The sequence below is a fragment of the Narcine bancroftii genome, chromosome 10 (genome assembly GCF_036971445.1).
Source record: "Narcine bancroftii isolate sNarBan1 chromosome 10, sNarBan1.hap1, whole genome shotgun sequence".
Taxonomy (NCBI): Eukaryota; Metazoa; Chordata; class Chondrichthyes; order Torpediniformes; family Narcinidae; genus Narcine; species Narcine bancroftii.
The window spans coordinates 9,413,831-9,431,046 of record NC_091478.1 but is presented as its reverse complement, the minus strand read 5'-3'; the positions used below and the strand labels follow the sequence as shown (position 1 = coordinate 9,431,046).

The following is a 17,216-nucleotide window of genomic DNA, read 5'->3' as shown; positions in this document are numbered from 1 at the left end:
CCAAAATGTGTGTAAATGATCTTAATAAGTCATTTAACATTTAAAATGAAATCAGCTCCTTACTGGGATGAATAGAAACTCTTAAATAGGAGAAAATTGGTGGTTAATAATATGACATTATGTCTTTAATATACATTTCATATTTTGTTGGCAGTTCACATTTTAAAAGATCCCACACAAACTTGATGCATGCCACAGTAAAGTGTGGGTGTGTGTGCGTGCACACGTGGGTGTGCACGCGTGTGATGGAGCCAGTGTTATAAAAGTAGAGCTAAGCAGGAAAGTCAGCAGACTCTGTGATTGGACTAAATTACACAAAAAATGCTATAGAAACTCAGCAGGTCATAGAATGTCCATAGGAAGCAAAGTTATATAAACTGGCCCTGAGTCCTTCAACAAGGTATAAGCATAAACGTCTGCATGCTTTCCATTTGTTATATACACCTACATTAATGTTTAGTTCAGGATAACAATGCCAGTACATCAGGAAAAGATACCAAAGGCCACCGAGGCAGACTCATCACACCAAGGCTTTGTTAGTTGAAAGCAAGCTAATACCCACTTCTCTTTTCCATTTTATTATCAATCACCTGAATGATGGGTACTTGATTGTTGCACTTGGCATGTTACTTTTAAAAATCTACCTTTAAGTTAAAAAAAAATTGAAGGTTGAGATGCATAAAAGTGCTATAAGCAAATGATATTATTGTAATTGATACAGAGGTTTGACATATTACAGTAAAACCCCTGGTATCCAACACCTATGGGATTGGTAGATGTTGGATAAGTGTAGTTTCCAGTTGCTTGAAACTACTCTTACAATGCCTAACTAAAACGTATCCGTTGCCTCATGATCCACTGATTTCTGCTCACCACACGAGTCAAATATACTGATTTGTTTTGCTGGTTGCTTGAATTCCATATACCAGAGGTTTTACTGTATTTGTATTGCTGATTTTAAGGTCTTTGCAAAGGGAATGGAGCATGGCAGACTGGGAGTACTATATGCTTTTGGTCAATTGACAGCTGAGTGTGGGGCGGTGGGGGGGTTGTATTCCTAAGGAGAAGGATTGCCTTACCATTAAGGTTCAATAACAAAACATTGAACATTGCAACACAGTGCAAGTCCAACCTACTCCACCACAATCTAAGTTTACGCTACCTTCCACCCATAGTTCTCTATTTTACTTACATCCATGAGCCTATCTAAGGGTCTTTTAAATGTCCCTATTGTACCAGCCTCCACCACCATATCTGGAAATGCAGGTACCCACTACTCAGGTTTAAAAAAAAACTTCTGTCATCTCTCCTAACCTTTACTCCACTCTGCTATTGTTCCCTTAACATTTTGATGGTAGATGCTGCGAGATGCTTCCTCTCATGGAGGAATCCAGAACAAGGGGGCACAGTTTCAGAATGAGGGTCCACCTTTAAAACCAAGAAGAAGAAGAATCTCTTCTATCAGAGGGCTGTGTCTCTTTGGAATTTTCCATCCCAGAAAGCTGAGGAGGCGGAGTCATTCCTTATGTATTCTAGATTCTTAATGTATTTAGAATAGGCAGGTGTATGGAACTGAGGCTAAAATCAGAACAGCAGTGATCTGACTGAATAGTGCAGCAAGGCAGGGACTCTCTGTAATATCACCAGGTTCCCTTTCCTTGTACATTTGTGCCATTTTCGAATGTTGTCATTTTCCCTAATTTTCCTTCAATTTATCTGCTTTTTCAAGCTTTGATCCTTTTCACTCATTTTTTCTGTACTTTTTCCAACAAAATAAAAAGAGATATAGGGAATTTAAAAACAAAACATCCTTAAGGCTGAGCTACATTCAAAACATTAACTTCAGAAATGATTAACACTACCTAGCCTTAAAGTAGAAGGAATCAAAATAATTTCAGTACTCTTGTCTTGAACATAAAAAATAATTTAGAAAAGTATTCGTTCTCTCAAATTATTAAAAAAGACACTTCTTCAGTTGAAGTGATGGTCATCGCAAAAAATGTCCAAGGGTCTCAAACAGTTAAACCACATTCTTCTTGATTGCGTGAGCTTCCATCAGAGAAAACTGCTTTCTGATGAAGTTTGGAGTTTCATTCCAAAATTTGCATTTTTAATAACAAATATTTCAGCTTTACTGTGCGGTTGGTTATATATTCAGAGCTGAAGTTGAATGGATTTTTAAAATAGGAATAATTGAACAGTAGGTGGCACTGCTGCTCTGGACAGAAAATTCCTTCCCAGTAAAAGTCATGGATTCTTCCTGCAATATGCTGTTCAAGCTTATTACTACTGAGTGCCCCCATACTTAAAATAGGCTTGTTGTGGACTTGAACCCAGCTGCAAAACTGAGTTTTGTCTAACTTGGTCCCTTCAGTGTGATAATTAAATCACAAATTTGTCCAGTAAAGCCAAAATAAAACAACTTAACGATTTTAAGATCTTGCAAATACTAATGTTTGATCAGTCCGATTGTCAGTTCATTCCTCCGAAAAATCAATTCTCACATATAATGCAACCAGGAGAGATGAAATGGAAAAAAAAGACAAAACTAGGAACTCTTGTAATCATTTAGCAAACTATAATTACGGTATAAAAGTTACTGGAAGACCAAAGTAGGCACAATTATTGAAATCTGAATATTTATGTTCAGCAGGCATATATGAAGATTTCAGTTTTACCAAACACATTTGTAATTCAAACTCTTACAAAATATTTAAAATCACATGGGGATTCATTTTTAAAAATAAACTAAACAAACTAAATAATTAGAATTTATCATAGTGTCAAATATTATAAACCTAATTATTTTAAGGAAGGCAAGGGGAAAATTACAATTGAGGGTTAAATTGTAAACAAATAATTTGTTGAATCACGTAATAGTTTATTAAACAAAACTGATTTTTGAACTCTATGATCAACATACTGTCAAATATTCAAGAACAATAAAGGGAGTGTATAAAAGAGATAATATTTTACAGCTTTGTAAATTTGGTCTGTGTTTATTTTTCCCATAAGAAAGAATCATCATTAAGTACCAAAGCCAGCTTTTCATTAAAAGGTCTGTAGAAATCCTTCAGAATCCTCCTGGTTTCTGGTAACATAGGCCCAATGTTTTTGTCTTTGGGATTTCTGGTGTTTGATGCAGGTCTGTCTATAATGGCTGCCTCCTGTATCTCTGTCAGATTTCCTGTTGAAAAGTAGTAGTAGAGTTTTAGTTTTTAAAAAAGATCATCTTTTGGCACAATAATTTTCAACCTCTGCACGTGATCACAATTTTGTCAACAATTCCTCTTTTAGTTTTGCTCCTTATCTCTCCAAGGCTAAATTTAGAGAGAAAATATATTGTGTTTGCTTTATGCTCGCAGTTGAGGCCAAAATAGATTAAAGGCACAAGAAGACATTTTTATAGCTAATATTATGGATTGATGCAGCTAATCCAGTAAACAACAGCCTGCCATTGATTTGAAGCATAAATTACCAGAGAAAGTATGTAACCTTAATTACTAAAACTGAAGAAATGTATATAAGAAATATATTGAGTGTATTGGTTGGAAGACTGACTTAGCCATTGATAATTAATTTCACTGATTTCAACACTTAGTGCTAGCAACCAAAATGTAATTTCTCTCTTCCCATTCTTCAGAATAGAAATGGATTAGATTTCCAGATATTAAGAAATATGGAGATAAAGCATGAAAATTACATTGTTAGAAGTTCAACAATAATCTAATGAATGGTGGATCCAGAATGCTCATTTCTGCTGATAATTTTAAAAAAACAATGCCATAACCCCATTCATTAGGCTACTATCAAAGTTCGATCTTCAACACTGTTATATCCATTAGAAATATAATGGACTGGAATTCCTGAAAAACAAACTACTTACAAGTTTAATACAAAACTGCTAATCTGCTTCAACTTCAAGTAGAAAAGCAAATTGATTAATCAGCTCGTATTTCTGATGGATAATTTGGCAAATCTGGATTTATTAAATTCAAACTGTATGAGAATAATGTGCATATTGTTTTGTTGTGAATGTGATTGTCAGGAAATAAATTAATTGACCTCTGCTGTGTACTATTTCATCCAGAAAAAAAATTGTTTCTTTTAAATCACTTAATCAGATCTAACCAAGTTTATCAGTCAAAGTACTTAAAGTTTCTGAATCTGAAGAGTTTATTCGATCTCTTTCCTCACAGATTCTGACTAACCTGATGAGGAATTACCAGCAATTGATACTTTGGTTTCTAGTGTTTGCAGTATTTTGCTTTTGTTGCTGTAAATCCATCCCCACAACCCACTGTCAGGAATAGACATACCCAGGTCAGCATGACATTTATCAATCTGTTGGCTTGAATCACCCACAAATATTTACATTTGATAGCCATTAAGTTGATATGGAACCAGAAACGTTGTTTTGACTTCATTCCTGAATGAACTCATGCTTAGTGCTTACCGATTAGACTCCCTCATAATAAAATAAAACTAAATTATTGCATCTCAAAGATGTGATTATCTTGCTAAGTAAATCTTTCATCTTGTTTTTTTTTATTCCAAAAGCTGACATTTATATCCAAATGTGACAGAAGTATTTTACACCAAACATATTTTAATTAGGAGACCTCATATTAGAATGAAATATACAAATTCCTGAAGACTAATTTTGATATCTAGACTGAACTTCCCATTTTATAATATGACAATTACCACCTGCTTACAAATCTTTCTTTCATTGGATATGCTTTAATGAAACATAGCACTAAGAACTTTGGAACAGGAGTCATTCATTTCACTCTTCAATCAATAATAGCTTTTTATTATTCATATTCAATTCCTGCACTCAATAAAAATTTGCTGATCATTGTCTGCAAAATGAAATTGACTCAGCAACCACAGGCTGTTAGAGTGAAGACTTTCCATTCTCACTAGTGTGTATGAAAAAGCATTTCCTGAATTCACTGCCAGTTTCAAATGATTTGGCTCATGAAACTACTGCTCAATACAAGGATTGACTAAAATACAAAAAAAAAGAAAAATTATAAAGAGAAAACTTGGAACTGATGGAATGAAGACCAACATCAGGCAGGATATTCTGTAATGAATGGTATTTGTACTTTACCTTTCAGACAGAATTTGAATCAAATTACCTACAAATAATTTAATTCTCAATTAAAAACATGGGCTTATTGTGTGTAAATTGATGAAATCTGAGTATTTGCTCAATAAATGAGTGTTAAATTTCTCGCTCGATATTATCTCAACATACTTTTGGACTCCTCCCAGCCCACCCCCACCCTCTTGTCAGGAAGGAGAATCATGAGTGTGAAATCACACCCCACCTGATTCAAGAACAGTTTGTTCCCTGCTACTATCAGACCATTAAATAAACCTCACACCGAGTAAAATAATGTTTCCCTTAGTCCATCTGAACTGATCCTTCACTGTTACCCTACTCTCCATACTGTGGGGGAGAAGGGGGAGTTAAAACACCAAAGTCTGCAGACGCCAAGCCCGAAACATTGGCTATGTATCTTTACCTTTACTATTGGCTCAAGCCCGAAACGTTGGCTATCTATCTTTATCTTAACTATTGGCTCAAGCCTGAAACGTTGGCTATGTATCTTTACCTTTACTATTGGCTCAAGCCCGAAACGTTGGCTATCTATCTTTACCTTTACTATTGGCTCAAGCCCGAAACGTTGGCTATGTATCTTTGCTATAGAGCTCAAGCCCGAAACATTGGTTATCTATCTTTATTACATAAAGTCCACTGTTTGACTTGCTGCTTTGCTTTTTTTTTAAATTTTTTAAATTTTTCACACTATGAACCATACTGATCAAAATACACATAAACATTTTCCTCTCGAATATACACAGTGTCATTTTCTCCCCTTTTCCCCCCCTCCCTTCCCTCCCCCCTTCCCACCCACTGAACGTTCAACATATACAATACAATAAACCCATTAAACAATGTCATCACACAATGAAAATAAACAAGAAAATTGTGTCATCTACTTTTACACACTGGGTCAGTTTATTTCGTCGTCTTCTCATTTTGTCATTTTAGGGGATGGAGGTCCGCGGTAGGCCCTCTCTGTTGTGTCCCATGTATGGTTCCCAAATTTGTTCGAATACTGTGACGTTATTTCTTAAATTACATGTTATTTTTTCCAATGGAATACATTTATTCATTTCTATGTACCATTGCTGTATTCTCAGGCTCTCTTCTGATTTCCAGGTTGACATTATACATTTTTTTGCTACAGCTAAGGCTATCATAATAAATCTTTTTTGTGCTTCATCCAAATCGAGGCCTAGTTCTTTACTTCTTGTATTACTTAGAAGAAATATCTCTGGATTTTTTGGTATGTTGCTTTTTGTGATTTTATTTAATACCCGATTTAGATCTTCCCAAAACTTTTCCACTTTCTCACATGCCCAAATTGCATGTACTGTTGTTCCCGTTTCCTTCTTACAGCGAAAACATCTATCTGATACTGTTGGGTCCCATTTATTTTGCTGTACTTGGATACAGATTTAATGAAAAACAAACCATTTCACTGTTCCTTAGCACATGTGACAATAAACATAAACATGAGACTTGCTTTGTGAAGCATACAGGTATCAACTATTGTTTCAGATTAATACTTCATTCAATGAGATCATAAGATGAAATTCCAAATGATTTCTTACCCAGGTTCAAGAATCTGAAGATTCTGTCCATACTGTTTTTCAAATCGGCTGCATGTTCTTCCAGACACAGAATAAGGAATTGGTTTGGGTTATAAACTGCATACCAGTCCCACAAAAAGACAACGTATAACCCTACATGTAATCGTACCTAAAACAGAAAACATATTGTTGAGCAATTTTACCCATGGCTATCTTTTCCTATTTTATGGCCAATCATCTCATGTAAAATATTGACTGGTATTATTGAATAGTTTCAAAATAAATTAACTTATGCCCTTGGCTTGTCAATTTTTAAAAATTTGATCAAGAAGTAGGGTGGATGAAAATATTACATAACAATGGATCGATACATTGGTAGAATGAGTTTAGTGAGATATTGACCAAGTACAGGGAGGTGGGTCTAATGTGGGTAGGACATTTTGGTTGACATGGACAAGCTGGGCTGAAGGGCCTGTTTCTACGCTGTACGCTATTACCCGAATTGATTCCACAATGACTTCCACCGATAGCATTTTATTCACACCAATGTGGAAGACATAAAGCTGAGACAGGAACCAAAAGGAATGGTTGATTCACCCACTGAGGGATGATTTACAAGGGATTTTACTAATATTCCTCTATAACTTCAAAAATAAACTCCAGGTCAGCAATAAAACTACCATTTTATTGTTCTGACAAACTTCTGCTGAGGTTACAGTGAATAAGAATAAGAATTTCCCATGGAAATTACAGGCTAAATAAATAAAAACCAGTGGAAAACAAATTAAAAAATGACAAGGGGTGTGTTGACTTTTCAGGCAATAAATGGTGAAGTTATTGTCCAGTTTCAGAAACGCTAAAATACAGGACACTCAATAACTTCCTTCTTTTAGTAAGAAGTCCAGCTGCAAGGACCTACAATTTACTTCCATTCCCTGGATTTGACAGGAACTGAGTGCATTGAGGCTAACACAACTGATGGCCATATTTAGTGTTTGATCAGAATTGCTAACGAGTCTTATTTAGTTACATGGTTAAGATGCTCAAATGGGGAAAACAAAACAAATTAATTTTGCCTTCGGGAAAACAAGGATGTTCAGCAGAAAAAATTATATTGATTCATCAAATATAAGAGAACGTTTGTTAAGAAGACATTGCTTCTAAAGTAGGGAACATGTCGGAGTGTTGGTTCACATGTGTTTGTGAATGCGGCAAGCATCAGCACCAGGAATCAGTCATAAATGATTGAGAGCTTTTAAAAGGAACCACAGGACTTCACACTGTGCAGCTACAGATTGCAGACAGGCATTTTATTTTCAAAACTCTGAACTCCCAGCTTTTTTGGAAGGGGGAACAATATTGGTCTGTATTAAACAGAAATAAGGTACCAGTGTTCAGCAACGATGTGGGGATAATTGCAGCAAAGAAACTGCATACAATTAACAATGCAATTTATTTTAGGATTTTGTGGCCAAAACAACAACATTGTTTGATTATAACTTCCAAGCTTCTGGTTGTTTTCTGGTAACCAGATACACATCATCATTAGACCAACTTGCAGAAATGATCTTACAACAATCCTATCGTTTAATTTTAATCACCTGCCGAAATGATGCATTTTCCATAGTTTCAATACCATTAGGAAAAAGGATGAAAAGGAGAAATAAAACAAAGTAAGCTGTGTGTAAGTCGTGTTTTACCGAAAATTGGGTATTACCAAGCTTTGAGTTTTCAAGTAGCAATGTAACATTGTGCTCCAAGAAAGTTTATCATGAAACAGCAGAGAAGGTAATTGAGATGAAAAAACTTTATTTGAAAAATAAAGAAAAGGCTGCTGTTCTGAAACCTCAATATCAAACAGAGGGAAGAAGTAGATTGCAGCCATTTATTCCTACCCCCTTGAACCCATCAGCCCAAACTCTACAGGTCTTCAGTGATGTATCCGGATGGAATGAGGAGAACCACATTTCTCACTCAAGATGACCGCCAATTGCTGGGTAAACCTGATTATTACTTTTATATAATTTAATAGAAACAAATAAAATTGTTTAAAAGCTTCCATTATGGGCACAAAGAAGCAAATTAACATATTATAAAAATGATCATTTAAAATTGTGTACTGATGTACAACACTGCACAGGGAGAAAAAGGTCACGACATTGAATGCAATGAAAAAAATTCTGGGCATCAATTACTGTGTGGTTAGAAAAACTCAAGCAGTAAAGCTCAACAAACTTCTCACATGTTACCATGAAGTTTTAATTGCCACCTATTAGGGATGCTCAGTATTACCTTTCATATGTATACTAAAATTAGGAATGGAAACTGATTATTTTGATACCCTCCCAATTTTCTGGAATTGATACTGGGGTATAGCTAAGCTAAAAAAAAATATTGTTAGTCCATGCAAGCCTCAATGAGGGTAATTAATTGGAACATGAAGGGTTAATCTTCAACTAGTTTCACAAGTACAAAGCTAATTAGATGGTGTTCAAGAATGCATGAAGCAAAGACTTTGTACTCTTGGGATTCTCAGAATTAGATTGTCAAGCTCTAAAGTGTTAGTGATTTAGTACTTTGTAGGATTAAAATCAGCCTTACTTTGTTTCATTGCAGAAACCTGTAGGTCAAAAAAAAAATTAATAGCTTTGCTTGAAGAAACAGTTTCCCTCCCAGGAACAGAATACTAAAAATGAAAATGGGACCAATGAAATAATTTATGAGTACCACCTCTGCTTGCAATTTACTGTGATATCACTGGAAAATGAAGATTTTGCTTCCTATATTTTATGGATTTTGGGCTGCTGATCATGAAGATCACCTTAAAATTTCCTATTATGTACCATTTTTAGATACAATCTATTTGTTGATTTCTTGTCATTGAAAATTCATTTTCTGCATTCACATTTGGACATCTTCCCTGTTGCCTTGGTGCAATCAGTGATGAAGATGGTGAAGGTTTCACCAGGACATTGTGACCATGGAAAAGTAGTATCAGGGCAACTGGAATTCATCAATGCTGGTTAACTATTGTTGGACACCGACATGAGAGGCATCAGATGCTGAGTACAAACAAAAACCAGCAGCAAAACATTTTTAGGTCAGTTGGACTAATGCAATGTGTCAGCGTCATTATGTGATTAAACATGCTAAATTAAAAAAAATAATTTAATGTTTCCCACTTCCTACGTGATGCAGCAAATCTGAAATTATCTTTGTTCAGCCTTAAGTAGTCTATCATAATCTTTAATTTTTTCAGAAAGTTAACCTTTTGAAATAATTTATATAGTCAATTGATTACGGATCATGATAAATTCTTCAGCAATCATCCATTATTTTTAAATATGCACCAAAAAAGGTTACCATCTCCTCTGGCTATTCAAAACTACTTTCAGATCATACTTTTTTAACATTACCAAACACAAAGGCAGCATGAGTTATTGTAACATCCACCAATAAGCTCAGAAATGCAAAGTTTCTTCCAGGTATAGTAATGAATGTAATAGACTTGTAGCAATATGGTTAAAGGAGAGCAGTATATAGCGAGACATTTGAGCTGATTTGCCCAAAATAATACAGTAAAATCCTTGTTATCGAGAATTCAAGCAACTGGCAAAAGAAATGGTGGAAAATAAATAGGCGTAAAAATACATATGTTAACATTGGTGCCCCCTAGCGGTTAGTTTGCCAATCACACAACCCAGAGTCTCAAGCAACCAGCAAATCCATTTATCTGGCATCTACCAATCGCCATGGGTGCTGGATAGTGGGAGTTTTCATTAATTCACATATTATGCACATCAATTTGCTCTATGAAAGGCTGTGTCAAAGAGGTACTTACAGGCATAGCAGAGTTCACAGTGCAGTTATATACACAGGATCGAAGAGAAGAGTGCATCAGACAGTCTTTGAATATTTGCAGAGAGTCTTTTACCCTCTCATGAAAATTCTCCGTAGATTTGTTAGTACTTATGAAGTACAAGTAGTCAGAATACAGCCTGTAAAAATACACATAAATGACAATTATTCAAGGATATAAACTGGTTGCCTCGGCTCTATCAGAATAATAAGACACTTCAATTAGTAAATCTAAACACAAGATGCTGGAAGGACTCAACAAGTTAAACAGAATCTGTGGAGGCAGAATGGATATGTCAACAATTTGAGTCGAGCTCTGCATCAGCACCGAGAGACTCAACCTGAAATGCAAACTCAAATTTTGCCTCGACAAATATTGCTTCAACTGCTAAATTCTTCCACCATTCTTTTTTGTTCTGAATTCCAGCATCTGCAGTCTTTTCTATTTTCATTTTATAACCCTTGTTCTTTTTTCCACAGACTGCTTTTCCTTGAACAAATAACATTTTTGGAAGATAAATTCATTTCTACAATCACATTGATTCGTGATCTCATACCAACTTCCTAAATATTCCAGTTATGACCCTAATTAAACAGTTGAATGTGAATTAATGCCTACAGTTTACATTTTACGGTTATTTCACATGGTAAAATGCATCCTCAGTATTTTAAATGACCTTTTAACATCCATATCTCTTGGAAATTATTCTGCCATTTAATAAGCAGCATCTCCATTTTAGAATATCTCAATTTCAGAGGAATTTATCAAGTTCAGTTTGGTTGAACAGGAAACTGAAACTATGTGTCTAAACAGCAGGCTTGTGAAAAAGATTGTTTTGACTGATACATGTTTGAATAAATCAATTCTATGCCAAAGAGCTTCCAAACTACTTAATCAGTAATTGTTGATTTAAAAAAGAGGCGTAATATAAAAGATCAATGGAAAACAGAAATGGAAGAGTAGAATGAAATTACCGAGAGGTTGTTATATTTTTTTTATTTTACTAACGATGTTCTCTTGTGTTCCCTTAATTCTGCCCCATACAGAAGTTTCAAGCTTTACGAAACACAAACTAATTGAGTGGTATAACAAATAGTGCATCCATGCAGTATCTCATGTATGAGAAGTATATGCACGCAATTTTGGAGGCAGAAACAGGCAGAAATCTATAATATCAGCTGAGCATTATCCATTTGCAATTAAGCTTGGTTGATCCTCAGACCCTTAGGTGTCAGGTAACAGGAAAATTCCTCAGCTACTTGAGAACACGAGAAAGATTTTACAAAATATGGTAGCAAAATAAAGTACTTGTTTCAATGCAAAACTATGATTTATTATATCTAAACATGAGGAAAGAAATAATTAAAGGGTACCAATAATTAAGATATCCTTATGTGTTGTACATTCAAAATTTGTAATAGTTTTGATTGGATGTTAATACAGTACAACTCCGATTATCCACAATGGTTGGGACTGGGCATATGTTGAATAAACTTTTTTTTTCGGAGAACTGGTCATATTTTTTAAAACAGCCCAGTAGCAACAGCAAATGACTTCTAACAGCATCAACAATAATAAGCAACAAGGGAAGGCTTTTTAAGCATTAAAATAATGTTTAATTTTCACCCAAAAAAAACGCTGGCCACTGCTAATCACCGACACCTCCCTACCGAGGTCCCCTTTGCAGTCGGGATCCCGACGTTCCCGGTCAGGTCAGCTTTGAAAAAATTTTAGATAAATGAGGATTTCGGAGAATCCTATTTCAAATAATCGGACTTGTACTGTAAATCCCATTCCCCCATGAAGTACTGTCCATCTCTCTTCTTCCCAAAATCAAGTACCATCCCACCTCTCGCTTCTCTTCCACACATGCAGTGTGGTCCCAATGTTGCCTTCTCTAATTTCATTAACTCCTGATCTCTGGTTTTTCTTCATCAAATTACTGCTTGAACTGAAAACAATGTTACTTCAGTGCCAAGCCAACAACGAACAAGCAAGTGAAACGTCAAGAGGATGGAGGGCGGGAGGGGGTCAATTCAGAATCAATGATTAAACCTCATTAATTCACACCAAGTGAAAAATCTACTATATCTATCTTGCATTCATGCCATAAATATCCAAAATGCTTGTTTGTTAACCAAAGATGCAAATTTCACCAGATGCTCTTTACCAGGATGTCCAGAAATAAGCTAATAAACCAAAAAAAACCTTAATATTTTTCACCATCTGCTATTGGTATTTCATTCACAAATTCAGACATGAAACGATGATATTAAGGTGAACAAAAAAAAAAATCTGTAGATGCTGGGTTCTAGTGCAGAAACCAAAAGTGCTGGAGAAACTCAGCAGGTCACCCAACATCCATAGGAACCAAAAGGTGGTCGATGGTTCGGGCCTGATCCCTTCCTCAGGAGTGTCTGAATTTTGGAAGGGCTCTGGTCTAAAACATCAACTGCCTTTTACCTTTTATGGGTGCCATGTGGCCTGCTGAGTTTCTCCGGCATTTTTGTGAACTAGGCTTTGATAATGGTTATAAAAATTATTAAACTTTTAAACTAAGCAGAGACAGTAATTTTGATAACAAATCATTGGTTTATATTCTTTCAGGTAAAATTTCCTTGGATGAATTTCTTGCAGTTCAATTGTTCCAATCATTTGAGCCAAAATCTCAGTTGGAGAGATGTTGTATCACACATTTATCTGAAATGGATATCACAGCAGAAATACTGTAGACCACTCTTAGAATATTGTGTCAGTTATGGTCAGCTCATTACAAGAATGATGTGGAAACTTATGGAGAGGGTGCAGAGGAGATTTACCAGAACATTGCCTGGACTGGAAAATGTGTCTCATCAGGCAAGGCTAGCAAAGCAAGGGCTTTTCTCTTTGGAACAACAGTCAGCACCATTTCTCTCAGGGCAGAGGTAGCAAACACCGGAGGACATCTGTACAAAGTGAATGCGGGAAAGTTTAAGGGAGACATCGGGGTAAGCTTTTTACACAGAGTGTGGGTGCCTGGAATGCCTTGCCAAGGATGGTAGTGAAGGCTGGAACAATAGGGGCAATTAAGAGGTTCGTGGAAAAATAGAGTTATGGAGGTCGGGAGTTTTTATTTTTGGTAGGTATATATAGGTTGGCACAACATCGTGGGTTGAAGGCTTGAAGTACTATGCTGTAATGTTCTAAAAAATATTCAGTTATATTCATTAACATTCCAATGCCATACTTAGCAAGAATACAAGTTATTGTGCAGTTTGGCAATAAAAACCACTGCATAATGATCAATGACTTCAGACTGACCTCTCAACCGGGTCTCTCAGAATAACAATAAGTTTAACAGCTGGCAGAATTGCATGCAGGAAATCCTGAATTAAATATGGTGGCTCACGGTTAGCTGTTGGAGCATAGAAGATCTGCCATGCATTATTATCCCACATCGTGGAAGCACTTGCCTCACCTACAAAGAGAAAACATGGTTTATTTTAATGCTTACAATCAAGATTAATTTCTCCATGAACAGCGAGAGGAAATTAAAGAAAAGTGAGCAGACAGAATGTGAGGAATATGTTTAACGTGCTTGCCTTCATCAGATCATTGAGCTGGGCATCATGTTGAGGCGGCACAGTTAGAGTAGTGGTGACAGGCCAGCGATCTCGATGGTGATTCGAATCCTGTGCTGTCTGTAAGGAGTTTCTATGTTCTCCCTGTGCCTACATGGGTTTCCTCTGGGGACTACGGTTTCCTCCCACCATTTTAAATGTACCAGGGTTGTAGGTCAATTCCATCTGGAGTATTCTGTATGGCTCTGGTCACCCAGCTGCAGTCATTGAGCTGGAAAGGGTGCAGAAAAGGGTACAGGGAATAGCAGGAAAAGCTGTATAGGATGGGACTTTTCTTCTTGGAGCATAATAGAAGAGGGAGAGTCTTAAAGAGGTATTCTAAACCACGAGAGGCATAGATATTATCTTTTTCCTTGAATAGGGGAGTGTAAAACTGGAGAGCACAGATTTGTAAAAAGGGACAAAATTTAAAAGGGAGAAGTGGGGCTCCCTTTTTCACATGCCAGAGAAAGTGAGAATGTTGGATACAATATCAATATTTAAAGGACATTTAAGCAGATACATGGAGAGGAAAGGTTTAAATCAGTGGTTTTCAAACTGCCCTCCTAAACTCACATTCCACTTTAGGTAATCCCTGTGCCATAAGTGCTTTGTGATTAGTAATGGATTATTTAAAGTGGTATGTGAGTGGAAAGAAAAAGGTTTGAAAATTACTGTTTTAATTATACATAATTGACTCGTTAGTTGCACAGATTCATAATTCTAAAGGAAATGGACCAATGACAATTTTTCCCAAGCAAAATATTTCAGTAACGATTGGGTCCACAGCAATGATTCTCAACCTTCCCTTCCCACTCACAAACCACCTTAAACAATCCCTTACTAATCACAGAGCACTTATGGCAATGGGATTGCTTAAGATGGAATGTGAGTTTGGCGGGCAGTTTGAAAACCACTGGTTTAGAGGGATAAGTTCAAAATACAGGCATGAACAAGTTGGGCCAAATGGCCTGTTTCTGTGCTGTAAAACTCCATAATTCTATCACTCTGTGGGACGCCATATCATATTAGTTGAGAGATTAACGCCACCAGAGTTTAATTGAATATCCAAAAGGACACTATTAAAACAGTAAATGTTAATGGGAGATTAGAGTCTTCTATAAGTTTTTAAAAAAAGACTTCGGCAGCCCAGAACAGGAAAAGGCCATCCTGTCAGGAAGTTTCCTTCCACGTGGCTTACTTGATTCTGACAAGCAGCAATAAAAATCTATTTCCTCATTTAATATATATAATTGTTGTCGAGTATCTTTAGGATAGGGCAATTGGGGCAATTAATTACCTCCTGGAGCAGAGGGTTTATTTCACTGAAACAGTAGAATAGTTATAGATATCAGTGTGCATACATTGCCATTGGGTGTTCACTGCAGCAGTTCTTTATTGAAGTTACAGAAAACTGAGATTAGCCTACTTTGCTAAAAGGGTTACTTCATAAAATGAACAATTGTATGTTTTGGGCCAGAATTCTAGCTGATTTACAGTAAAAGGGTCCCAAGTGAAAGCACATAAAACAATATGGTTAGGCTAGCTCAGTGGCATGGTTAACAAATGGTTAGAGCAATGCTGTTACAATGTCATCAGCCGGGATTTGAATCCAGCACTGTCCGTGAGGAGTTTGTACGTTCACCTCATGTCTGCATGGGTTTCCTCCGAGTGCTCCGCTCTCCTCCCACCATTCAAAAATATACCAGGGTTGTAGGCTAATTGGGTATAATTGGGCGGCACGGGCTCGTGGGCCGAAAGGGCTTGTTAACGTACTGTATGTCTAAAAAAAATGTTATCTGATCACATTATCAGCTGTCAGGTTATTGATCAAATTTGGAGTCTGTGAATAATTTAGGATTATCACCTTGTCCCAACTTTCCTAAATTTGGCTGCAATTGCCAAGCTATTTCTGAGAAGAAACAAATGTAATTAGAAACCTGTGAATTAATCTGGATTCCTAAAATATTTTAGCAGCTAACAGTATTCCATCTGAAAGAAATATATATTGTTTGTAAAGAATTCCAAGATATGAAGGTTATGAACCAGAACACATGGTTCCACGGCTCAAGCATGTTCAGATGGTAGTCACGACTACAAATGAGCGTCAATCACAACTCTGCCTTGTAATTAGGCACAGCAAAAGGGACTCCCAATGAATCAGGTCCATTCTCTTAGTTTGGGTTGGATGAGAAGTTCAGGGAGTCAACACAGAAGAAAGGGAACAAAATGTGCCTTTTAAAAAAAATAAAATGCAAACAAATGAAATTTTGACAGCTGATTTTATTTAGAATTTGTAATCCAGTGAAAGATCAATTGAAATAGAATTAAGGCTTCCATACCATAAACTGACTGAACTACTCAGAACTAAGATTTTCCAAATTGAAAAATGAAACTGCATTGAATTTAGTTTAAGTAAACCATTTCTGTTAACCAGGTGTTTGTTAATTAAATCCAAACATATGATGGCAACCAAATAACAAGCATTTAGAGAAAAAAATCAAATTTTGAGAACACAAATAATCAGCTTAGTATTGCGTAAATGCAAAAAAAAATCTCACCAATGATCATGTTGCTGCTAATTTGTTGTTCAGGAGATGATTTGGCTATCTGACTCTGAATCTGATACACTGCCAAATCAAATAAATCCAGGTAATCTTCAATTTGATAACGGTTAGAAAACTGATTCCAAGGCCGAATGATCCCTGTAAACAAGAGCAGGCTTCAATACATGAATTAAAGCAGTTTTAACTTTCATTTATATCCTCACAGAATTGGTTTTTCATGTGTGTATCTTTGGATTCATACTAAATTTTAAGGTTGTCTAATCAAAATCCTTTCAAATTGTGTTTTAGTGTTGTCATGAAAACCAAAAGACCCCAGTCTGTTTCGAAGTTGCTCCTGCTTTAGATTTTGCGATAAGATGACTAAGAATTGTTTCTGCTATTTTATGTTAATATACATTATGTAGCTCGTAACTCCTGAGTTCATGGCTTCAAATCTCTTTCTCTTCTCTTCTTTCTTCAAAACGGTCAACCAGTTTACCTATCTCGGCTGCACCATTTCATCAGATGCAAGGATCGACA

At 36.1% G+C, this 17,216-nt stretch overlaps 1 protein-coding gene across 3 annotated transcripts in view; it reads right to left on the bottom strand.

Moving 5' to 3' along the window:
- Positions 1-2,558: 2,558 nt before the first annotated feature.
- chst15 (carbohydrate (N-acetylgalactosamine 4-sulfate 6-O) sulfotransferase 15) overlaps positions 2,559-17,216 on the bottom strand; it is a 274,117-nt gene continuing 259,459 nt past the window's right edge. For all 3 annotated transcript variants that reach the window (XM_069899744.1, XM_069899745.1, XM_069899746.1), the window contains 5 exons: positions 16,692-16,835; positions 13,832-13,988; positions 10,514-10,670; positions 6,694-6,841; positions 2,559-3,187 (listed from right to left, as the gene is read on the bottom strand). In XM_069899744.1, coding sequence (XP_069755845.1) covers positions 3,000-3,187; positions 6,694-6,841; positions 10,514-10,670; positions 13,832-13,988; positions 16,692-16,835 — 794 coding nt within the window. In that variant the 3' untranslated portion in view covers positions 2,559-2,999. The remainder of the gene's footprint in view (positions 3,188-6,693; positions 6,842-10,513; positions 10,671-13,831; positions 13,989-16,691; positions 16,836-17,216) is intronic.